The sequence below is a fragment of the Manacus candei genome, unplaced genomic scaffold (assembly GCF_025592945.1).
Source record: "Manacus candei isolate 608988 ecotype Guabito, Panama unplaced genomic scaffold, ASM2559294v1 h1tg000047l, whole genome shotgun sequence".
Classification (NCBI taxonomy): domain Eukaryota; kingdom Metazoa; phylum Chordata; class Aves; order Passeriformes; family Pipridae; genus Manacus; species Manacus candei.
Window position 1 is genome coordinate 462,093 of NW_026138095.1, and position 22,288 is coordinate 484,380.

The following is a 22,288-nucleotide window of genomic DNA, read 5'->3' on the forward strand; positions in this document are numbered from 1 at the left end:
TCGTGGCCCCTCCTGGGACCCACCATCACCCACCAGGGCAGTGCTGGCTGCAGGAGCAATGGGGGACCTGCAGTTGCAGGGTCTGCTTGGGACTCACTTGGCTCTTGACAAACAGCAGGGAGCACACAGAGGGGAGCTCTTCTGCTCCCTGCCCCAAAACCTCCGCAGTGCCCCGTCCTCTCCCACCCCTCCATCCAGCAGCTGGGCCTGTACCTTCAGGGTCTCCAGGTCCGGCCGCTCCCGGGCCACCACGGCGGCCAGAAGCTGGTCCTCCAGGCCCTCCCGTGTCACCAAGAAGTTGATGAGAGTGCACTGAGCCTGCACCTCTGGCTTGTAGTGCGGGTTGAAACATCGGGTATGCAGGATCAAGCGGAACTGCTGGTGATACTCCACTTCTTTATCTCCAATCCTAATGTATCTGTTCAGTTAATTAAACAAATTAGTCCACACACTGGGTAGTAACTCATCACAGACACATGCAATCAGCCCGTGTGCTGTTCCCAGCTGCTCAGAATGGATTTCTTTGGTTGGGAAAAGGCTCAGCAAGGGCAGAAGGGTGAAGGTAGAGGAGCAGGAGCTGGAGGCTGCCCTGCTGCAGCCCCCCCATGGCTTCTGGGGTGCTTCTCCCCTTCCAGCTTATCACCTGCTTATGGCAGGTGCCCCAGGGGACATGTCCTTAAATCACTAAATGAACTGGGTACTGAAGACAAGAATAGCCCAAAAGGACACATCAGTACAGTGGGACATACTGGAGAACCCTGGGGGATGTGACCAAAACCAAGGAAGGATCAGGCCCTCAACTGCCGGCAGCAAAGGGGCATCGACCAGCATTTTGGGGCAGCAGTGATTGCTCGGGGCAGGTGAAACCACTCGGCACTGGGGTGTGCTCACCTGCCCAAGATGGTCTTGCCCAGCAGTGGGTCCAGCACCGCCTCCACTGTCTCACCAATGTCCTCGATCAGCAGTGTCTGTCCTTCAGAGACTGCCTGTGCGATTGTGTCCAGGTACCTGAGTGGAGAGGGGGAGGTGCACGTGGCAAGCCTGTACACTGTGGGGGGCTCAGGGGGTGCCTTCCAGCCACTGTGCTCTGTTGGGACCCTGCTGTGCTCTGCCAGCCCTGGCCCCCGCAGAACTGTGGAGCTGCTGCCCTCGGGTGCCCTGAGTCTGATGGGGATGTGGTTGCCCTGGCTCACAGCACCCTGCACCCTTCGATGGCAGGGGAATGGGGGCCAGTGCAGCCCAAGCCTGTGCCCAACTTTGCCCACCTCCGCTGGCCCAGGCGGACGACCTGCAGCTCCTCCCCGTATTTGTTCTTGATCCACTTGCTGCCCTGGAGCTGGGCGTCCACGAGCAGTGGCCACCGCTGGGTGCTGCAGAGGATGGCAGCGTTCTCGGTGGAAGTGCGGTCGCTGGGCAGGCCCTGGTTGTTCCAGGCAGCCACATCGGCAGAGTCCGTGAGGAGGCTGAGGGGGTCCAGGCCTGGGGTGATGGGGATGGGCACCTGCAGGGAGGGGCTGTTGGGTGCCTGGCCACAGAGAGGTGGGAGCCTCCAGTGCTGGTGGGCGGGGGTGAAGGAGCCCTGGGCACTCTGGGATGGAATCTGTGGTCTCTCACCGTCAGCCCATTGAGGAAAGGGATCCAGTGCTGCTCCAGCAGCTCAGCCCTGTACTTCTTGGTGAAATATCCAACGTAGGACACAAAGGCAGAGACCAGCAGCACATCCCCACACAGCGTCTTCTCCTGCTCTCTGAGCTGGTCCACTGACTCAGCCCAGCGGACATTTTCGGACGCCAGACCCCCAACAAGCCTGGGAGGTCAGAGGAGATGGTGGCTGCTGTAGTGCTGGTGCTCCCAGTGCTGTGACCCAGTGAGGGGGATGACTCAGCTATGATGCCCCAGGGCATCAGCAGAAAATGGCATCAGGGCTGTATACCCCCATGAATTTTTGGCCCAATTTATCTCAGGAGTTTTTAATTTGTTGAGGGTATGGGGGGCTCTGTTGCTCCCACGGCCACCAAGCAATGCCAGGGGGCATCAGCCTGCCCCAGTGCTTTGGAGCCAGCATTTGCACAGTACCTGTTTGCCAAGGTGATGACTTTGTTGGTTTCATCAGCCTCCTGCTGGCATTTGATCTTTTCTGCTGTGGCTTTCTCAAACTGAGCAGTGAGAGTCGCCAGATTGGCATTCAGGGTCTTTGGAAGAGAACAGTCTCACAGTTATTCCTTACTTGGACAGGAGGCTCCATGCTCCCGGAGCTCTGCAGTGGCCCTGTCCCAGCCCAGTGCTTGGCCTGGGCTCCAGGTTCATGGAGTTACAGAAACCTCTCTTGCTCATTTGGTGGCTGAGGGGGTCGTGGTGGGTGCTGGTGGCTGGCCCTGCCTGGGGGCTGGGGGACACACACTTACCACAATTTTGCTCTTAATGCGACTGAGTCTCTGCTGTGCCTCCGCCAGCTCAGCATCGGCGTCAGCCACCGCCTGCCTCTTGGGCTTCACCTCACAGTGCACCTCGTAGTAGCGGACCATGTTGAGGCACCAGGAGCACAGCCCCGCCGCGGCCGTTGATTTGGACTTGATGAACTCGGGATCGAACCCGGGGTCTGACCGGTACGGCCTGGAATGGGAGCACATGCCATGCTATGGCACCGTGCCGTGGCTGCCAGCAACCCTTCCCACTCCTCCTGGGGCTTGAGCTGACGGTGGGCAGAAAGGTGGGAGAGCAGGGCCAACACCTGGATCCCACTCCTGCCCCCAAACTCTGCTGTGCTCCCAGGTGAGGGTCCCCCTGGCCACCCTGCCCAAGGGCTGGGCTGGGGCAGGAACCAGCCAGAGACTCACTGAAATGCCTTGAGACAGGGCTCAGGGATGTTTTCCCCATCATAGTTTTGTAAGCTTGAAAGGAAAGTGTCTATTTTTCCTATCTTGACTTTTGCTGCTGTCCAGCTCTTGTCCTTTGGAATCTTGCCATTTTCGGCGGTCAGAATCAACACAGCTGCCATCACGTTCACCACTTCTGGGGGCGGAGCCCCAAAGGACTTCAGCTCTGTCAGGTTGTACTGGGAAGGGACCGCAGGGCCACTGAGCATCCCCCTGCTGTGGGGCCACCAGCGCTAGCTGGGCACCTGCTTCCCACCGAGAGCTCGCCCACCTTGTTGAGTGTGTTGAGGGCCTCGCGGGCAGCAGAGAGCACCACCTCTGCTTCCGCCAGGTCACTTGCGCAGGCTTGTTGCTTCTCAGCCACAACCTGGGGAGGGAGGATGCAGGATGGGGTGAGCGGCCGTAGCCACAGAGCTCACGCTGCCCTGTCCCACACTGGGCACTGGCTCAGTGCCACGCACCTTGTTAATGGCCTCGACCTTCAGCTCCTCCTCATCAGCAATGGCTTTCTCCTTGGTGACCTTCTCTGTCTCAACACCCACCACGTGGATTAGTTTATCTGTGTCCTCGTTCTTCTGCTTCAGCTCTGCCTCCTGGATTGCCAGCATAGCTTTCAGGTCATCCACCTCAACAATGGAGAAACAGAGCAGATCAGAGGGCCGATATTGCCAAACCCTGCCTGGCCTCAGAGCGGTGGCTTGGTACAGCTTGGGGACCTTGTGGCCACCATGACCACCCTGCAGGGACATGCCTGCTCTCTCTCCCCATGCTGGACCCGCAGCAGGCACAATGCATGAGCGAGGCTGTAGATAGGCACCTGTGATGCTGTGCTCTGCAGCTTCATCAACCCCTTCTCCAGCCTCTCGATGTTGGCAGAGAGCTTGCTCCTTTTACTTGCCAGCAGGCTTTGGTAGAGCTTTATCTGCTCCAGGAAGGTCTTTGGCGTGGTGTAATTATAGCGTCTCTCCACAGCCAGGTAGGTCTTGGACATCTCCTTCGCACTCGTGTGGACAAAGGACATGAACTGGCTGATGGAGACCTTGACCTCTGGCTGCATAGGGAGCACAGACAGGGAGCTGCTGCAGTGGGTGCCTGCAGTGATGTGCAGGGGCTGCACTGAGCCCTCCTGCAGCACTGGCTCTGTGTCCAGCCACAGAGGCCAGAGAAAAGTGAACCTTTTTGTTAACAGCACAGTGCAGGGTTGAGACATGCTGGTAGCCATGGCACCAGCACCAGTTCCCATGCCCAGCTCTGGGTCCCTGACTCAACCCTGCACTGGGAGAAGCTGCTGTCCCTAGGCTGTTACCTGAGGGGGTGCTTTAAGGACAGAAGAAAATGAGGGAAGGTTCATCCCCACAAGCACGGTGCGGGGCTGCAGGCTCTGACCCCAGAACCAGATGTGAGCCTATCCCAGACCTATTCCCAGCTTGCTGCCCCTTGCCCCCTTGGTCACACCAGGCCCTTATCCCTGGGCACATTAAACAAGGAGAGCAGCAAAGGTGCAGGGATCCCCAGTGCCCCAGGATAGCAGCTGTGCCGGGGGTCCCAGCTCACCTCAATGTCCTCCGTTTCCTCCAGGAACCTGCTGCTGACGGACACGAGAGCGTCCTCTGGCCACTCGTGGAACCAGTCGATGGCTGTGCAGTTGACCACAGCAGGGAACCTCCTGGCCCGCACACGCAGGGTTGAGCCCACGGGGGAGAAGCAGAGGACGACCTGGGGCAGAGCAGCACTGCTGAGCAGGGTGTCCCCGCTGTTGGGTTGGCGGGAACGTCACCAGGGGCAAGGCTTCTGCTGCAGACCAGGGCTGTGCTGCCCTCCCAGTAACTCCCAGTACATGGGAGGTGGTCTGTGGTTGTGCACCTTGTGCCACTCACCAGAGCTGGATTGTGTCCCCTTTGGTGGCTGCAGTCAGCAGCTGAGCACAGTCAGAGTCCCTGTGAGTGCCCAGTATGGCCCACGGCCATGGAGGTGCTGCTCTGCCCCAGGGAGGTCAATACAGGGGTGCTCTGTCCTGCACCCCTGGGGCGGGAGGCATCTGGAGAGCCTCTGAAAACACCTTTTGCCCAAACCCACCACCCTGAGATGAAACTTCAGGGTGCCCTGTTGCAAAGAGGTTTTGGATCAGGCAAGTCAGGGGCACGGACAAACCACCCTGGGGAGCAAACACCCACCTTTAACTGGCGCCGGACTTTTTCTATAAAGAATTTCCAGCAGTTTTCCTTTGAATCCTCCAATCCAAGGGCCTTCACCTGGGGTCTCATGGAACTGATGATGGTTTCCAGGTCAGAATCCTGAAAGAGACCTGGCACTTCCCCGGACGCCAAGAAGTCATTGATTAGAACCAGGAATGATTCTTCAGCCACCTGGGAGTCCGTCATCAGGAACACAGTGGGGACGTTCTTCACGGCTGCCTTGATGTACTGGGAGGCAAGGTCCACCTGGGACAGAGAGAAACTGTCACCCCCTGGATCAACCTCCATGAGGTACTCTCCAAAGTGTTTGGAGCAGCCCTGAGGAGCCAGGGGGGAGCCTTTGGGAAGGATCATTTGGGAAGGAGGTGGTGCCAACTGCTCAGCCCGGAGATGGGTGCAGCATCAGGGCTGCCCACACTGCACCTGCCCTCCTCACCAGTGGCTCCTGCCTGTCCCTGGCTGGGGAAGTGCTGTGGCCCCTTGGGGCAGGACTCCTGGGTGTCACCTATGGGCAGATCCTGGTGTGCAAATGCACTGACGTGAGGAGAGCACAGCCCCATGAGCCCACCCTAGGCACCAGCACTGCAGGTGCAGGACCTTGCCCTCAGCAGGCAGCACTGGCCCAGGGCCCAAAGCTGCTCCCACCTTTAGGTCCGCGGTGCCATAGCCTTTCCTCAGTGTGATCTGGAACACGCTCAGGTTGCTGATGCTTGCTGCCAGCCGTGCCAGGCTCTGCTTCCCACTGCCCCCCACCCCCACCAGCAGCGCATTGCCCCGAGGAGACTCCAAGATCCTGCTAATTCTGCAAATGTGAGACACAGCATCTTCGAAGAGCACCTGAAGAAAACAGGAGGGGAAGGTTCAGTGTTCTGGATCAGGGCAGGGAAGTAGCAAGTGCCCAAAATGCACTGACCCAAGCAGTGTGATGCTGCAGTCACATCTTTTCAGGGCAGCACTGCCCACCATGATCACTCACCAGGTTCATTGCCGCGTTCACCTCATTGTAGCTGTCCAGGGCTTCCCCCAGCAGGTCACTCAGAGTTACCCAGCTTGGCACCGGCATGTACTTGGACTCATCAAAGCCCTGGGCGAAGTGCCAGTAGATGTTGGGCTTGGCAAACACCACATCTTCGCTGAGCTCCTGGGAAAGGCAATTCCAGCTGTGGGGTTTGGCCACGGGATACCAAGGCAGAGCCACCAGACTTCAGCCCTCTCCTTTTCAGCACAACTTACTTGAAAGGCGGTTTTGCAGGTGTCCACCAGCAGCTTCTTGAAGCCACCCTGATCCTCTTCATCAACGAGCTTGTCTCCGTACACCCTCTCTGCTTCATGAAGCCAGAGACGCACCAAGTCCACAGGGCTTTTCAGGCACTCAGGGGTGGAGAAGAGCAGCCCCTGACAAACACAAACCTCACAGCCCTCAGGGTTATTTTAGTGCCACTCAAGAGTAGAGTGTAAAGGTTGGCTCTGGGAAGAGGCCAAGGCCTGTTTCAGGAAAAAGGTATGCTGCAAGACTGTGGGATGAGGAAAGGGAGAAATAAGGATGTTTTAGAAGAAACAGCCCTCAAGCTACCTGAAATATGTTGGAGAGGTCTCGCAGGTTGAAGAGGTAGTGGAACTTGATAGCTGTTGGCAGAAAGGTGGTGGAAACCTTCTGGTGCAGGGCTGTCGGGAGGAGAAGGGGGTGAGTGGGTACCAGGTCCCCAGAGATCCCCAAGCCTGGCTCCCCAACAGTGCATTCCCCAGGGGCCAATGCTGGTACGTCCCACCCCAGGGTGGCAGGGGCTCACCCAGTGCTGCTGCTACCAGCTGGGGCTGCATCTTCTGGAGAGCTTGTGGTATCTGCTGCCGGGCCAGGTGCTGCTCCAGGATGGTGCCATACACGGTGTGCAGAGCCTCCCGGCTGGGAAAGCTCACAGCGAGGACACAGAAGTGGCGCTGCAGAAAGGGGCAGAAACTGCGATGGGCGCTTTGCCCTGCGGGGGCTAACACAGCCAGACGACATCACAGGGCCCCCTGCCTCACCCCACCCTCTGGGCCTCGGCCCAAGGGGAACGGATGTGCTGGACACAGCCTGGCCCCTGGATCCCGCGCACCTGCAGCCGTGAGTCGATGGTGAAGGACCCCGCGGTTGGGTTCATGCAGGCCACGTACTGGCAGTTACGAATGTCCTTCAGGGTCAGTTTGGTCCTGTCGTACCTGTGCAGGGACCAGCACGGTGATGCTTTCCCTGGGGATGGGGTCAGGTTCCCCCCATTGTGCTGTGCCCCTCTGGCACCCACCAGTGCCCATGGTCCAGGTGCTGCCGGATGAGCGTGTGTGGTGCCACGGTGCCATATTTGTCCACCTCTGGCATGTTCATGTCGTCAATGAAGTAGACCAGCCTTCTGGAGCCAGGTGGGCCGTAGATTCTTCCCGATTTCTTCTCCAAGGGTTTCTCAAGGACGGCTGCAGCAAGAGGAGCAGGTGGGTCAGCACTGCAGGACCCTGTGGCACAGCCTGGCATGGGGCCAGCTGCTGACTCTGACAGCCTCACCCTGCAGCATGGCTGAGGTGGTGTAGAAGTTGAGGGGCACAGACTGCACCAGATACTCGTCTGTGCCAAGTGCTTCCAGCTTGTCCCACATTAGGACCGACTTTCCCGTCCCTGCGTTCCCCACCAGCATCACCGGCTGCCGCTTCTCCATCAGCAGGTCCAGGAAGTAGCGGAGGCGGATGGTCTCTGTGGTGTGCACCATGGCGGCCTGGGGAGAGGGGCCGTCAGTCCTGGTGCTTGCCCCGGCACTGGCAGAGGTGGGATCCTCTGTTGGAGCAGGGGCCAGCGTGCCAGAGCCCTGCACGGCGTTCACAGCGGCTCCAATGGACGATGCTCTCTGCATACAAACCTGCTCCCTCTCTAAACCTACAGGTCTTGGGCACTCAACTATTCTAAAGCCTTTCTGACTAAAACTGAGTTACTACACAGAACAAAATGGACAGTTCCTGAAACCACCTCTGGTGTCTGCTCAGCCCATGGCCAAACCCAGTTGTGGTTCCTTGCCCTTGCCCTGACAGCTTTGATAACCTCCCTCTGGACAGCATCGCAGGAGACACAAATCAAGTGCTAAAGGAAATTTTGCACTCAGGCAATAGTTATTTCATGAGACTCTATGAAGCTGCAGGTTAATCTGAAGTTAAAGAAGAGGTGGAACTTGTAGCCCTTGCTGGGGTTTCTGCAGGGTAAAAATAACTACAGGAAGCCATTGGGTTTGCTGGATGCCCCCAGCCCAAATCCCAGTGACACTCCAGGCATTGCTCGGGGAAGACTGTAGAGTAGTAATCAAATAAACTATATAAACATAGAGCTCATGGGAAATACCTGTAAGGGGACTTCGGGGTCGAGCTCGAACTGTGGCACTCTTTCATCCCAGGGTTTGAATCTCTTCGTTTCCGGATCAATGTAATAGTCAAAAATTGTCCCCTCGTTAGGAAACTTGACGGCTTTAAAATCTGTCAGCCACCACTTGCTGAACTGCTGGCGGTGATCCACCAGCTGGGGACAAAACAAAGACACTCAGACACCAGCCACACGATGGGACACAGCAAGGGCTGCCAGGTGGTCCCGTGGCAGTACCTGGTCCTGGAACAAGGCCCCGCCAAAGGCCCAGGTACAGGCAAAAACAAAGTAGAGCTCATATCGCTCCCGGGGTGAGTCTGGTGGGACATTCTTTGGTGTCAGGAGACATTCCAGCAGGGACAGCACTGTCTGTATGGCTGTGACCTCAGGGACAGGGGTGATTGTCTTGAACCCAGACTTGAGCTTCTCCAGGCATGGTGGCAGGTACTTGTCAAAGAGGACCATCAGAATGGCCTTCTCAGACTTTACTGTCCTTGTCTCAATCCAGCTGGTCACAATGCTGTGGGAGGGACAAGCAGGGCTGCAGTGAGCATGTGGGGGCCAGTGCCCATCCCATCCCATCTCATCTCATCCCATCTCATCCCCTCATCTCATTTTGTCCCATCCTGTCCCATCCCATCAGATCCCAGCCCATCCTGTCCCATGCCATCCCCTCAGATCCCATCTTGTCCCACCCTGTCCATCTGATCCCTTCCCACCCCATCCTCCTCCCTTCCTGGCTCACGGGTGCCAGCCGAGGTCGGTGGGGTTGATGTAGAGGATTCCCGCCCGGGACACGGTGGCGGGCGTGGCTGTGCGCAGGTGGCTGATCTCGAAGATGAGCCGCATGGTGGGGGTGAGGGGGATGCGCTCGTTGCTGGCCAAGGTGAGAACCTGGGGGAAGTGGCTCGTTGTGAGGGATGCCCAGAGCTGATCCTCCTGAGTTAACGAGCAAGCAAAGCCCCTGGAGTGTGATGGCACCAACCTTATTGTCATCCATGACTGTGTTCAGGGACTCGATCCACATGGGATCAATGTCTCCATCGAGGATGATCCACTTGGGCCCGTCATGTGTGATGTTGGCCAGGTCACGCATCGCTGTGGAGAACAGACCTGCCCCACAGAGAGACATGGGTTGGTCCTCTCCGTGCACAGATGTTTGCTGGGAGACACACAGGACTGGTGCTCCCATGAAAGACATTCCTTCTCCCTCCCACTCCAGGAAAGAGCCCCAAGCAAAGGTCTTCCCTTTCCATCTCACATCCTGTAAACAAAGCTCACAGCATTGGTGTCTCACCATCCTTCCACTCCCGCGTGGCTGGATGGATGACCCCAAACAGCTCATTGCAGGTCACGGCCTTGGGGTCGAGGTCCACGGTGACTGGCCTCCGCTGCAGCTTTTGGTACGTTTTGTTGAGCGACTTCAGCACCTGTGGGGAGGGGATGGTGCAGCTGCAGGTGCTGCTCCCACCGGGGTGTCCACGGCCTTCGGCAGCATCTGCCCGCAGCAGAGGGCACGGAGTCCTGCTCCCACGTGGGCTGCTGCTGGGAATGCACCTGACCTCCCTCTGCAGAGCCAGCTCCTGGCTGGGCTGTTGTGGGAGCCCTGACCCCACCAGCCAGCACTGTCCTGTCATCCTGCTGGCACCCCAGCATGCACAGCATTGTGAGAGCGTGCCTCTGCCTGCTCCCTACATTGTCCCTGCTCCACTCATGGGTGTCCTGAGCAGCCCCTGAGCTGTGCATCCCAAACCCGTTCAGCTCCATGGGCTCAGTCTGGCACAGGCAGTGCTGGAGGGCCAGGCGTGGTCATGGCTGCACTGCAGTCCCCCACCCAAATGCTGTTCTGGCGGCGCCAGGGTCTGCATGGCTGGCTGTGGCCTGTGGTCATGCCCTCACCAAGAGCTGTGGGAGGCCATGGGATATGCTCGGGCCCCATGTCCTCAGGATGGTTTGGCTGCTACCTGGGACTTGCCGCAGCCAGCGTTGCCGACGACGAAGACGGAATGTCGCACTTGCAGCAGCTCCTCCAGCTGCACCACCTTCAGCACGAAGTTCTCCTCTGCCTGCAGCTTCAGCTCCAGCACGGACTCACGGATGACCTGGGAGGGAGAGCAGGTGCTGACCACTGGCAGCTTTGGCAAGACCCTGGAGACAAGCTGGCCACTTCCAGAAGTGCTGAATGGACCATCAGCCTCTGAACCCTGCCAGGGTTGAGATGTCTCCAGTGCTGGTGCTGTGCCTGGGCTTGCACCTTCTCAAAGTTGAGGTCCCTCTTCCTGGGGACGTCCAGTGCTGGGAACAGGTCTCCAATCAGCCCCATGAACACAGGCAAGTCATCTGTCACGATCTTGGGGATGTTGAAGTCTCGTAAAGCTCTCATCAGAACCTGGTCCTCGGCACAGCCGGGGTCCCCCCTCTTCAAGGAGCCCGCCACCACCAGCACGGACTTGATGGCTCGCAGCCCCCAGTCGTAGTGGTCCTGTGACAGGCAGCAAAGAATTACCATTTCATTTTGGTGAATGATAACAGCTTCAAACAGCACCACAGAGGAACACTCTGTCTATTGCCCCACAGACAGGTCACCCACACGGTGTGTGGTCCAGCCCAACTGGGAGACCTAAACTGAGCTTGTTTACAGGAGAAGCCTTCATCAGTCACAAGGGGAATGGGAATCCAGCTTCCTTCTTGGAGACATGTTTTAGGTGTGAAACACCTCTGCTAAGATGGATAATATCTAGAAGCTCTCACCTTAACTGGCTCAATTCTAATAATTCTAATTCTAATTCTAATTCTAATTCTAATTCTAAAATTCTAATTCTAATTCTATGTTATTTTACTTTTGGCCTTCTTGATTCCTTCCCTAAGGCAGAAAGATACCATATGATGCACCAGATGGAAGTGGAACTTGTCCTGCCATAGACCTGAGCTGTGCAGAACATCACCCCACGCATCACCACCGGCAATCCCACTACAGTGTTTCAGGTCTGAAGTTCAAATGGACTCTTTCCTCTATCCTGTGTGATATTGTTAATTACCTGTTTCGACAACAGCTCTTTGCAGAGTGTGTACAGAGTGATGAACTTTCTTGCCAGCAGCCTGGCATCGAGAAACCCCTCTGCCACAAGCATGATTTCACAGATCAGTTCAAAATCAGGGACCACCATGGCGCAGGGTCTGCAGAGGAGCACAGAGGTTGGTAGGGCTGAACACCATGTCTTTGCCCTCCCATAGCCCGCAGGGTTTGCCCCTGAGTTTCCAGTACAAATCCTTCCCAGCTGCAGTTACACTGCTGGGGGCTCATGTCCCTGCCAGATCAGGGCACCCGGCCCTTCTGCACTCATCATTTGAGTTCCTCCAAGGACAAGGATCCCACAGCAACCCTGCACCTCCCCTTTCAGCACTCCACTGCCTTTTTGTCTTATTGTCAATTAGATTTTTAGCTGGGGTGGCAATTAGACCCCCTGAGCATCCTCTTCCCCAGCTGAGCAGCCCAGCTCGCCCAGCCTGGCCACCTCTGGGGAGTGACAGGGCTGTCCCTTGGTGCCAAGGACTCCCTGATGCCAGGGCCACCACTGCACACAAACACCCTCAGCTTAGGACACGCAATGGATGTGACTCATGAGTGCCACCACACAGGTAAGTGCTGTGATGACACCCACCCACCTGAACAGAGCCTTCAGATTCTCAGGCAGCTCTGTGCGCCCGGCGTAGCCGGGGTTCATGGTGATGAACAGCCCAACCGACGGGACCAGGGAGATAATCTCTCCAAGGAAGTTGAATGTTTTCTTCTTGGCACGGATTGCATCTTGAATACATTTCACCTGTCAGGTGAGCAGAGGTGTTAGTGCTGGCAGCTCCCAGCTCCCTGTCCCATGCTCTGGCTCACCTTCACCACCCCTCAAAGTGACCCTGGGATTTGTCTGTGCCAGGAATAGCACTGAGTTCTTACTGAAGCCACAACAGCAGGAGAGCTGGCCTAAAACCAGCTCCTTCCCAGTCACCCCAACTCCCTGTCCCAGGCAAAGGCAGAGCTGGGGGGTGACAGGTTATTGGGACAGGACACAGCTGGGCTGTGTGGTTCAACTATGCCCAAATCGCCAGCACTGCTCTGCTTCCACCCACCACCCCGTGTGCAAACAGGATACAGCGGAGAGAACGGCAGCAAGTTGTCCCACGAGTCACGTTTAGCTGGGACAGCACCCAGGATGTGAGCTGGGAAGTCTCTTTGGCACCCAGTGCCACAAGGTTGTGGGAACAGTGCGCACCTGCACCGCGATGACAGACAGGACCTCCACCAAAATGCGATTGAACTCGTCAAAGCAGCCCCAGGCGCCTGTCTGAGCCAGTCCCTTGTAGATGTTCCCACAGGACTGGAGAGAAACAGAGCATCAGGATGGGGCTCAGGTGCTGTGATCCTGCATGGCAGCTGCAATGGGGGGTTTGGTGACAAAGCTCGAGTGCTGAGAGCTGCTCGTGCTTTATGGATTCTGCCCTTCCCTAAGGAAATGCCCCACAGTGATATGGCCCCATGCCCCTGGGCTCCCCTGTGCTCCCAGAGACCAAACCAGGGCCCCCCTTGTCTTGGATATCCCATGGTTCTCACCTCAGTGTCACCATCCTGTTGCCCCGTGCCCTACCTTGTAGTCCATCTGCTCAGAGCAGTTGAACACATAGACCATCATGCCCACCGCCCGGCCCAGGTCCTTGGTGGTCTCAGTCTTCCCAGTGCCCGCAGGGCCTGCGGGGGCCCCGCCCATATAGAGGTGGAGGGACTGTGTCAGGGTGATGTAGCACCTGTGAAGGGAGGACACTGGGGCTGAGCAGGGCCAGTGGTGTGGCACGGCCACAGAGCCGCAGGCAGCAGCAAGTGTGGGGAGCCGAGTGCCAACCTGTCCGTCAGGGGGGTGATGACCAGCCGGGGGGTGTTCCCCAGGTACTCGTAGGCGTACTGGAGCTGAGCGTCGCAGATGTTGGCGTAGCAGTGCTTCTTCCCCTCGTCCCAGCGGTGCCGGAGCTGGGACTGCCAGGCGAACGCCTGGTCACTCTCCACCTGCAGAGCAGCCAGCTGTGGAAGGCAGGTGAGCACCGGTGCTGCCCACCCCGGCCCGCTGGGACAGCAAGCTCTCATTCATGCTTTGGGACCGTTCACCGCTTCCCAACACAAGGAGAGTGTGCAAAAGGGTTCCAGTGCCATGCTGGGGCAGTGCCATCACTCCTCGTGGCTCAGCTCAGCCCACACCTGCCAACCGCAGTGCCCAGCCCAAAAGTAATAGAGTGACAGGAAGTCTGTGCTCAGAGGTGCTGAGAGACAGTGTAGTAAAAATACCCTCTTGTACCAAATACCTTCGTTTGGATCATTTTGGCCACAACGTCCCTGGAGTGGACATCAATGGTACAGATCGTCATGATCTTCATCCTGTCTCCAGCACTCAGGTTCCCAAGGAGCAGAGAAATGAGGGCATTCAGCCGAGCAATCTGGGGAAGCAAAGAAATGATGCACATAGAGACAATGCCCTTGTTTTCCCACTTCCTGGTGACTCCCAGCCTGGCAGAGGGGCTTGGGCCAGCTCTGGGTCAGGTCCAGATGACGCCAACCTGCTTTTTGTTATAGTCCTTCAGGGCATTCTCGTAGCCTTTCTGCAGACTTGAAAAGGCAACACCAACCTCTGAGGTCCACGAGATCTGGGTGCACGTCAGGGCGACCTGCAGCAAACCACAAGGACAACACGGCCATGGAGGGGAACACATTGCCCGCACTATGGCTCAGGGCAGGTGCCTGCAGCTCCCAGGGATCTCTGTCTCCTCCTCTTCCTCTCAGAGCCTGGCTCAGCCTGGCCCCACGCAGCAGCACCCACCTGTGCCGGGTAGTCGAACACCCACTGCTCCCGCGGCTTCGCCTCGTAGGTGACCAGGGCCCGGGGGATGAGCTGCCGCAGCGTCGAGCGCATGCGCTCCAGCACCCGGTTCAGCCAGATCTCAACCTGAGGAGTCACATCCAGCAGAGCTGAGCGAGCGGCTCCCAGCCTGTGTCCCCTCAGGCTGCTCAAACCTCTCCCTGTGCAACAAGCTGCAGGAGAGACCCCGGTGCTGGCCCCACAGGGCACATCCCATGGGAGGTGATGGAGGGTGGTCTGAGGGTGAACAGCAGAGGGGAAACCACCTTGTAACCCCTGAGGGGCTGTGAGGCTGTGCAGGTTCACAAGACTGCGCTGTTCTGCACCTCTAAGGCAAGTCCCATTTCTGGGGTTTTTGGCCAAAAAGCTTTGTGATTACATTTTTAAACTCCTGCCAAGCTGTTAGTGCACGACCAGCAAAAGGCTCATCCCCATCCTCAACCTGCCCCCCCATCCCAGCAAGCGGAGGCTCCACAAAGCTCAGCTGACCTGGCCGGACAGGTCACAGTCTGCGTCGAAGGGCACGTACTCCCCATCCCGGCTGAACATCCCCTGGGCCACCTTCAGGGGCTTCTTGTCCGAGCTCAGCTGGAAGTTCAGCTTGGCCACACTGTCGAACAGCTTCGTCAGGTGCCGGGACACCTGAGAGCAGAGGCACAGCCACCATCAGGAGCCCCATCACACATGGAGGTGTGATCAGCACTTGGATCTACCTCCGGGTGCTCCCTAGGCACTGCACCCCCAGGAAGGGGGATCAGGGATGGTGTTCTACCCGTTAGGGTGAAAAATGTTCTAAAACTGCTCAAACTGGTTAGCAGGGAAGAGGCAGAGGACTCACCCCCGTGCTCACACACAACCTATACCTCAAGGGGCTCGGTCCCCTTTGATAAAATATCCAGCAGGTCCGCAGAGGAGACAAAGTAGAACCGGGGAAAAGCCAGTCTTTTGGTCTCGAGGTATTCAGCCAAGGCCTTCTCACAGACCTCCAGCCTGGAAGAAAATGGAAAAACCTGCTGTCAACCCTACATATGGGTTTTACTCTTTGCTCAGTTCTTGTCGGTGCTACTTTGGGGGAATCAACCCCTTCCTCTGGCCCCCTCAAATGCTCCACTGGGATGACTGAACCCTTACCTGTCCTGCAGCGCTTCCAGCCGGTCGAGCAGCCTGGGCTTGTTGGTGCATTCGACCACATTGGGAGTTTTTTCTGCGTCAGCCATTAGCTCCTGAAGAGGAAAAACACTTAAGTCCACCTGAAGTGGCAGCGAGCCATGGGGTGAATGTGGAGTGGGAATGGCATTCGCACTCGGAAATCTTGGTCGATGGTATCAAACTTCTTTGACTCCTCTGGCAGTTGGCTGCGGGTGTCTTCAGAGGCGATGAATATTGTTTCCAGGTGACCCCACTTCCTCTGCACCTCAAACCAGGTGCTGATAACAGCGTCAGCTGTTGACAGCTTCTGCTGCCAGTCTTGTGCCTCCCGGAGGAAGAAGGCTCGGTACTTGGAGGCTAACACATTCTGCAGCTGCACTTGGTTGTCCTCCAGCGTCTCGATGAGCAACTCATCTGCCTTGAGCAGTGGGAGTCCAGTCCTGCTGTGGGGCTCGTACTCGAACTGCATTGCTGCCCAGGTAGTATCCAGGGTATTCAGCACCTGCAGTCAGGGCAGGAGGATGAGCTGGGCACCACAGTGCTGAGTCCAGCCCCTGCGGGAAGGCAGGGTGGCAGAGGAACACCTGCTCCAGGCAGCGGCTCCACGAGCTCCCTGCTGCCTGTGGACTCCAGTCCCAAGAGCCGGAACACAAGCGCTCATCAGCCACAGAGCCACATTGGCACAGGGCTCTCAGCAAAGCAGGGGAGGAGCCGAGCCCTGTTTACCTTCTCCATCCCTGCCTCCTTCGTGGCTTTGTCCACGATGCCGCGAACCTCCTCCTCGAACTTGTGCAGGTTCAGCTGCAGCAGATCCGCGAGGGTGGTGTCCTCAGACATGGTGAAGTCCACCTGGAGAGGAACCGGCATGGTCGGGCCACGGACTCCCCTCTGGGGAGAGGCAATCCAGCAGCTCACCCAAATGAGCTCATTAACACCTGCGTTTGGAGACCCTACACAAATATTTGCATGTGGCCAGATTTAAACCCAATGGCACCCTTCCCTTGCTGGGTGCGGATCTCAGGAGCCTCTTGGGCCAGGGGCTGGAGCCAGGGATGGGCGGGAAGACTTGGGAGCACCTTAGTTGCCTGCACAAGCTCCTGCCAGTGGCGGTCCCTGATGGCTGGGTTCTGCAGCTCGCTCACAGCGCGCAGAGACGTGATCATGTTCTTCATGTTGCTGTCCAGCCCTATGAATGCGTCCCAGCTCTTCACCTCCTTATCCAAGCTCCGGATGTCTTTAGCAAATTTCTTGCACTCAATATCCATATCCTCAACGTTGAGCTCATTCCACCTGGTCGTCTTCCAGGTGTCAATGCTCATGTTCACCTGGACCCGGATACATTTTCACAGACATGTGATTAGCACAAGCATTCCTGCCCAGAATGAAGAGCAGCATACCCAGTGCCCCCATGCCCCACAGGTGCACACACCATGCAGCTGTGCTGGGGTGTGCAGCCCCCCACACCTGTCTCATCCTCCCTCTGACAGTGATGAGCTCTCTAAGGAGCTACAACAGCTCTGTATCTTTGGCTGGCAATGCCTGGCTGGCGCGGGGTGCCCATGCTGTGCCTGGTGCATGTGCCAGGTGCCCGTGCCAGCCAAGAGCAGCCTGCTGTCCAGCCCTTGCCTGGAGGTAGTGTTGTGCATTGTGTCCTGGCTCCCCGACCGTGGCACGTACCAGGCTGACCATGTCCCAGAGCTCCTTCAGCAGGCGCAGCTCCTTGCGACACGCTTTGAGCTGTTTGTACTCTGGGACTGGCACCTCAAACAGCGCAGCTGAGGAGGCCAGGTCTGCCATGTCCCTCTCCATGGCCAAGATGTTCTTCTGTTGCTGGATGGAGAAAAGGAGAAGGTTTCAGCCAGAGATTGTGTGCCAGGGACATGTCTCCTACTCCAGTGGTGGCTCCATCCCTGCTGCAGGGCCAGATCCTCCCTGTTGGACTGGGAGCTGGAGCCAAAACCAGAGCAGCTGCCCCACCCCAGCACCCAATGCCAGGGATGGCCATGCAGTGCCAGGGGGGACACTAGTGGCACTGGTGTCCTCTTTCCCTTTCTTACCCTGTTCAGTGACTTGTAGGGGTTCGGGTCCGTGTATGAAAAAGGGGCTTTTCCCTGGAAAGTCTCCCGGAAAGCGTGCTGCTGGACCTGTGTGGGAGGATGGGGCTCAGGGGGATAGTCGGGACCCGGCAGTCGGGACCCGGCAGTCGGGAAGAGCAGCGGGGTCTTCCCGAAGCTGCTGAAGAGCTGCCCATGTGCCCCCAGCCCCAGGCAGGCACCTCGAACTCCTGGCACTTCCCGCGGAGGACGGCAGCCTCGCTGGCTTGCAGGGGCGCCGCGCTGTCCGCAACTCGCAGGCAGAGCCTCTTGTTGTTGTCCCAGCGCCCAGGCAGGTTCTGCAGTGGGCACCGTGTGGGGTCACCAGTCTGGCCCCGGGGAGCCTCTGCCCATCTCCCCGCACCCCGAGCAGCCTACTTTAAGTTGCAGGTGGATCTGCTCCGGCATCTCATCCCCGTAAGTCTGGAGTAGGTCAACTGTTTCCTTCAGGGGCTCAAACATGCAGTCGGTCACTGCCTGCCTCTCCCTGACCCTTGCCAGATGTCCCATCACTTCCACCAGCCCATCATAGTCTCCCTCCTCCAGAGGTTTACTCAAGCCGGCATTAGACTCTTTGATGAAATCCTCCAGCTCCTGGAGACTGGGAGGACAATGGCACTCACCAGGCGTCCCTGATGGGGCTCAGGGCTCACCATGCAGGGCCAGGGCATGGCACCCCATGGACTCGGCCCTGATGGTGCCTGGAACCTTCACCTGCACCTCCACAACTCTGTCCCCTGCAGCCAGCCCTGCCCTGGCACACAGAGGTGCCTGTGCCACAGCCCAGCTGAGCTCAGGTCAATGGGAGTGCCACGTCCCCAGGCCAGGGTTCACCAGGCCCTTACCTGGAGGTGACGTGGTGGGAGAGGTAGTGCCGGAGCACCAGGCTCTGGCCCTTGATGGCGTCCAGCAGTGCTTTCTTGAAGAGGCGACAGTCGCTCTGCAGCCACCCCCCAAACACTGTGGTGTCAGCAAACCCCAACACCTCTTCGTGCAGCGCCTCGAGTGCATCGATCTGAGGACAAGAACAGGTCACAGCCCACAGCTGCCACCTCCCTGGACACTTCATGTCCTTCAGGGCAACCCAAGCACCCAGCACATCCCCAGGAACTCATCCCACACCTCCTGCTTAAAGAGCTGGAGGGGTGGGATCCCAGATGTCGCAGGCTCTTCTGGTTGTGGCTCTGGCTGCGTCTCTTCAGGCCCGGGGGCACTGCCCAAGGTAAGGAAGCGCTGCAGGAACTCCTCAGGGGTCTCCTGCCACAGGTGGGAGTGCTCCTCAAAGCTGGCGCTGAACTCCTCGCCCTCTGCCATCGTGCTGACCACCAGTGACACCACCTTGTCCCGCATCCTCCCAAGGTCTGGCTGCTCCTCCACTGCGGTCTGAAGGGACGGGCAGAGCTTGGGGACCAGCTGGGGGCACCGGGCTCCTCACCCACCTCCCACCGAGCCGGGAGCTGCTGCTGCCGGCCATGGACTCACCTTATAGCTGACTGCCCCCTCCAGGAGCCGTGGCATGGAGGCCACTGCTGCCTCGGTGTCCCCGAGCAGCCCCTCCATCAGCGTCAAGAAGCTGTCGCCAGCCCCCACCTCCAGTGAAGGCTGGTACCGCACCCGGCCCTCGCACAGCTCCATCTGCACCTCGAACAACGGGAACACCTCGGCCTGGAAAAGGGCAGTGCCTGGCATGGGGCTTCATGGCCCACGGCCCCCAGCCCTGCAAGTGACGGGGACAACGGGGGACACTGCAACAGGTACGTTTGGCCACTCAGCAAACTGACAGTGAGCGGTGGGACACCCCAAGCCCACCACACCCGCTGCAGGCACACTGGGACCTACATCAGGGTTCATGTTGCTGAGCAGCATCTGTAGGGATTTCTGGACAAATCTGCAGAGCCCATCCAACACAATTCTGTCTATGTGTCCCACATACTTCAGCCATTTCTGCGAGGACTTGTCAGCCTTAAACAGAGTTGCATTCTCCTGCCATGGGAAAACCACCGAGTGTTTGTCAGTGAACATCCAGCAAAGGCACTGGCTCCTAGCACTGCAGGCAAAGCCTTCCTTGTGGCCCCTGTGGGCCCATCCAACACTCCATCCCATGGGCCTCACCTCCACCATCCCCTGGATCCTCGTGCCCGTGTTCTCAATGGCAGTGCGGCGCTCAGTTAAGGCATTTTCTCTCCCATCCAGGTCCAGGAATGGAGCTGTCTTGTGGTCCTTCCTTCTAAACAAGGGAGTGGCTGAGCAGTCCTGCAAGGAGGAGAGAATGGGGCTGCTCTGCTGAGCCAGGGAAAGGAAAATCCCAGCCGGATGTGTCCCAGAAAGATGCTTGTGAAGCACTATCAAATGTTACCTCCATCAGCTGGGTGATGTTATTCAGGTTCAGCTTTGCTCTCTGGACCCGTCTCTGCAGGTCTTGCAGGGTGTCCCTTATCTCCTGGATGTATTCCATGACACCTGGGAGAAAAATGCACACATAAACAGTTTGTGCAGACACCTCCAGGGGTGCAGGAGGCCAGAGGGTGTTGGGGACCCCCCAAACGCAGAGACGATCCCCAGCCTTGGATGGCCGAGGTGGGGGTTGGTACCTTCATGGTTCCAGAACAGGGACTGCTCAGCGCTGGCCAGGCGGCCGTCCAGGGCCTCCAGCTCCCCTGTCACCAGTGGCTGCTCCACCGGCAGCAGCCGCTGCTTCACCTGGGGCCAACACAGCCACAGGTGAGTGCCCAGGTGGAGCAGGGACCCTGCTCCAGCCCAACACTGAGGAACAGGGTCCCCACCCCTCCAACACAGAACTGGGGGGCGGGAGGAGGATGGCAGCAGCCACAGCTTGTCCTATCCACAGGACGGGCAGGGACCTGAGGTGCCAGTGATGTGCCTGTGGTACCCCAATCCCCCAGCCCCTCTCAGCCTGGCTGGGGCTCAGGGCATGGAAAAGCAGCAGGGTAGACTCTCTTTCAGAACCTACCTCATTGTACCAGCCCACAATGAGCAACAGGTTGTCCCCAAGCTTTTGGAAAGTCTCATTTTGGGCAAAGAGGTGCTCGGCATTCTCCGGGATGTCCTGCTGCTGCTGGATTTTCAGGTACTTCACCTCCCGCAGGACAGCAATGAGCTGTGAGACACCATCGCCAGGAAGGGGTTTGTTGGCAAAACCCACCACACCTCAGGCAGCCCCTGAGACTGCAGGATTCACACTGGGGTGAGGGATCGCTGGTGTTCCCCGTGCCAGCACCAACCTCTTTGCTGAAGTTCACACTGAGGAGGGCAGAGTCGGGGTCCCTCCGGAGCAAGGGCTGCTCCAGGCTGAAGTGGCATTCCTTGCCAGCTCCACACGCCCACTCCCTGTAGACCCTCTTGCTGTAACCTTGCAGCAGCCCCATCATTTCCTCATACTTCCCAGACACCAGCTCAGCCTCAGCACCCACCATGGCACTGTCAGGGGCACAATAAAGCAGCAGCTGCTGCAGCAGGACATGGGAGGGGACCCAGGCCAGGCTGGATCCTGCCCGGCTGCTGCCCCACGTCCCCATGAGGTGACAGGGGACCCGCACGTACGGGTGGTCGATGGCCAGCAAGTCCCTGCGTGGCCCCTCCAGCCGCTGCTGCAGCTCCAGAGCCCACTTCATCTGCCCGGCCACCGGTGGCACGTTCTTGTGGATGGGTGGGGCTCCCCCGGGGGGTGGCCGGCACACGGCCTGGGTGTCGTACAGCACCTTCACACTCTCCAGCTCAGCATCAAACATTCCCAGCAGGGCCATGTAGCAGGGGGAAACCTCAGCTCTGACCAAGGGTCGCTCCAGCACGGAGGCAAACATGCGCACCAGCTGTGGGAGAGAGAGGTGCTGGTTCCTGTGCCCTGGAGCACCCCTGGGATCCCGGTGACTCCCGGTCCCTGCAGGTGCCAGGCTGCCAAGCTGGGGTACAGGTACCTTCACGGCGGCTGACAGGTTGTTGCAGTCATCAAAGCCCCGGCAGAAGATAGCAGCCAGCTGCCTGTTTGCATCCTGAACCTTCTTCTGGAACTCTGCAAAGTCTCTGTTCCATTGCTGCCAGCAAGAGTGAAATGATTTAAACTGGTACAGCCCCTGTGCCTCCTTCCCAAATCCTTCCTGAAATGTTTGCTAAACTTGGAGGGCCCAGAGCCCCATGACCTGCCCCAGAGCCAGCCCTCTGCTGCTGTGGGACAGTCCCATGGGCTGCCCTGCAGTGTGTTCTGGCAAGAGATTTTTTTTCTTCTCACTTAGTAAATGTCTACACCTCCATCCCAGCATCCATTACATTTCCATCCCAGCATCTGCTCACCTCTTCATTGGGATCCAAGGGATCATATTTGCAATCAGCAAAACTCTTGGTGACTTCACAGACCTCTTCGGAGATCCGCAACACCCAATTCCCAAGGAAGTTTCCTCGCACCCCTCCCAGAACTGTCTTCTCCAGCTTCAGGAAGTCAATGGCTGCCTGGAACAGCTCCTGGCAAGCACAAACCCCCATTTCACTTGGCTCCCCCTGTCCCAGGCTGCAGGAGCTGCAGCACTGGCACAGGGCTCCATCCTGCCCATGCCCCATTCCTGAGGACCATTCTCCCAGGGATGCTCCCTGGTCTGGCTGGGGGGTGGCCGTCCTGTGCTGGGGGCTCAGGGCCAGGAGGGCTCTGCTGGGAATGGTGCCACAATGCTCCCAGCAATGTCCCATTGCA

General features: G+C 58.2%; 1 protein-coding gene across 3 annotated transcripts in view; it reads right to left on the bottom strand.

Moving 5' to 3' along the window:
* DNAH17 (dynein axonemal heavy chain 17) overlaps positions 1-22,288 on the bottom strand; it is a 33,665-nt gene that overhangs the window by 7,587 nt on the left and 3,790 nt on the right. For 2 of the 3 annotated variants that reach the window (XM_051797315.1, XM_051797314.1), the window contains exons 10-66: positions 21,895-22,062; positions 21,522-21,638; positions 21,148-21,416; positions 20,829-21,024; positions 20,558-20,704; positions 20,178-20,286; positions 19,943-20,046; positions 19,699-19,839; positions 19,426-19,569; positions 19,069-19,251; positions 18,709-18,969; positions 18,432-18,601; positions 17,965-18,187; positions 17,769-17,885; positions 17,551-17,637; positions 17,171-17,323; positions 16,570-16,818; positions 16,220-16,342; positions 15,648-15,995; positions 15,476-15,567; positions 15,208-15,334; positions 14,834-14,986; positions 14,306-14,431; positions 14,046-14,153; positions 13,794-13,925; positions 13,340-13,500; positions 13,088-13,244; positions 12,716-12,820; positions 12,114-12,271; positions 11,486-11,624; positions 10,702-10,929; positions 10,412-10,549; positions 9,745-9,877; positions 9,433-9,560; positions 9,193-9,341; positions 8,685-8,967; positions 8,430-8,603; positions 7,608-7,815; positions 7,354-7,519; positions 7,168-7,270; positions 6,862-7,009; positions 6,645-6,736; positions 6,305-6,466; positions 6,048-6,212; positions 5,717-5,908; positions 5,051-5,317; positions 4,431-4,592; positions 3,694-3,927; positions 3,338-3,502; positions 3,148-3,243; positions 2,838-3,055; positions 2,406-2,613; positions 2,077-2,192; positions 1,615-1,807; positions 1,266-1,501; positions 892-1,008; positions 214-418 (exon numbers count right to left, since the gene is read on the bottom strand). In XM_051797315.1, the coding sequence (XP_051653275.1) occupies positions 214-418; positions 892-1,008; positions 1,266-1,501; positions 1,615-1,807; positions 2,077-2,192; positions 2,406-2,613; positions 2,838-3,055; positions 3,148-3,243; positions 3,338-3,502; positions 3,694-3,927; positions 4,431-4,592; positions 5,051-5,317; positions 5,717-5,908; positions 6,048-6,212; positions 6,305-6,466; positions 6,645-6,736; positions 6,862-7,009; positions 7,168-7,270; positions 7,354-7,519; positions 7,608-7,815; positions 8,430-8,603; positions 8,685-8,967; positions 9,193-9,341; positions 9,433-9,560; positions 9,745-9,877; positions 10,412-10,549; positions 10,702-10,929; positions 11,486-11,624; positions 12,114-12,271; positions 12,716-12,820; positions 13,088-13,244; positions 13,340-13,500; positions 13,794-13,925; positions 14,046-14,153; positions 14,306-14,431; positions 14,834-14,986; positions 15,208-15,334; positions 15,476-15,567; positions 15,648-15,995; positions 16,220-16,342; positions 16,570-16,818; positions 17,171-17,323; positions 17,551-17,637; positions 17,769-17,885; positions 17,965-18,187; positions 18,432-18,601; positions 18,709-18,969; positions 19,069-19,251; positions 19,426-19,569; positions 19,699-19,839; positions 19,943-20,046; positions 20,178-20,286; positions 20,558-20,704; positions 20,829-21,024; positions 21,148-21,416; positions 21,522-21,638; positions 21,895-22,062 (9,453 nt within the window). Of the gene's footprint in view, positions 1-213; positions 419-891; positions 1,009-1,265; positions 1,502-1,614; positions 1,808-2,076; positions 2,193-2,405; positions 2,614-2,837; positions 3,056-3,147; positions 3,244-3,337; positions 3,503-3,693; positions 3,928-4,430; positions 4,593-5,050; positions 5,318-5,716; positions 5,909-6,047; positions 6,213-6,304; positions 6,467-6,644; positions 6,737-6,861; positions 7,010-7,167; positions 7,271-7,353; positions 7,520-7,607; positions 7,816-8,429; positions 8,604-8,684; positions 8,968-9,192; positions 9,342-9,432; positions 9,561-9,744; positions 9,878-10,411; positions 10,550-10,701; positions 10,930-11,485; positions 11,625-12,113; positions 12,272-12,715; positions 12,821-13,087; positions 13,245-13,339; positions 13,516-13,793; positions 13,926-14,045; positions 14,154-14,305; positions 14,432-14,833; positions 14,987-15,207; positions 15,335-15,475; positions 15,568-15,647; positions 15,996-16,219; positions 16,343-16,569; positions 16,819-17,170; positions 17,324-17,550; positions 17,638-17,768; positions 17,886-17,964; positions 18,188-18,431; positions 18,602-18,708; positions 18,970-19,068; positions 19,252-19,425; positions 19,570-19,698; positions 19,840-19,942; positions 20,047-20,177; positions 20,287-20,557; positions 20,705-20,828; positions 21,025-21,147; positions 21,417-21,521; positions 21,639-21,894; positions 22,063-22,288 lie in introns of all 3 variants that reach the window. The other variant, XM_051797313.1, reaches the window with a different exon arrangement.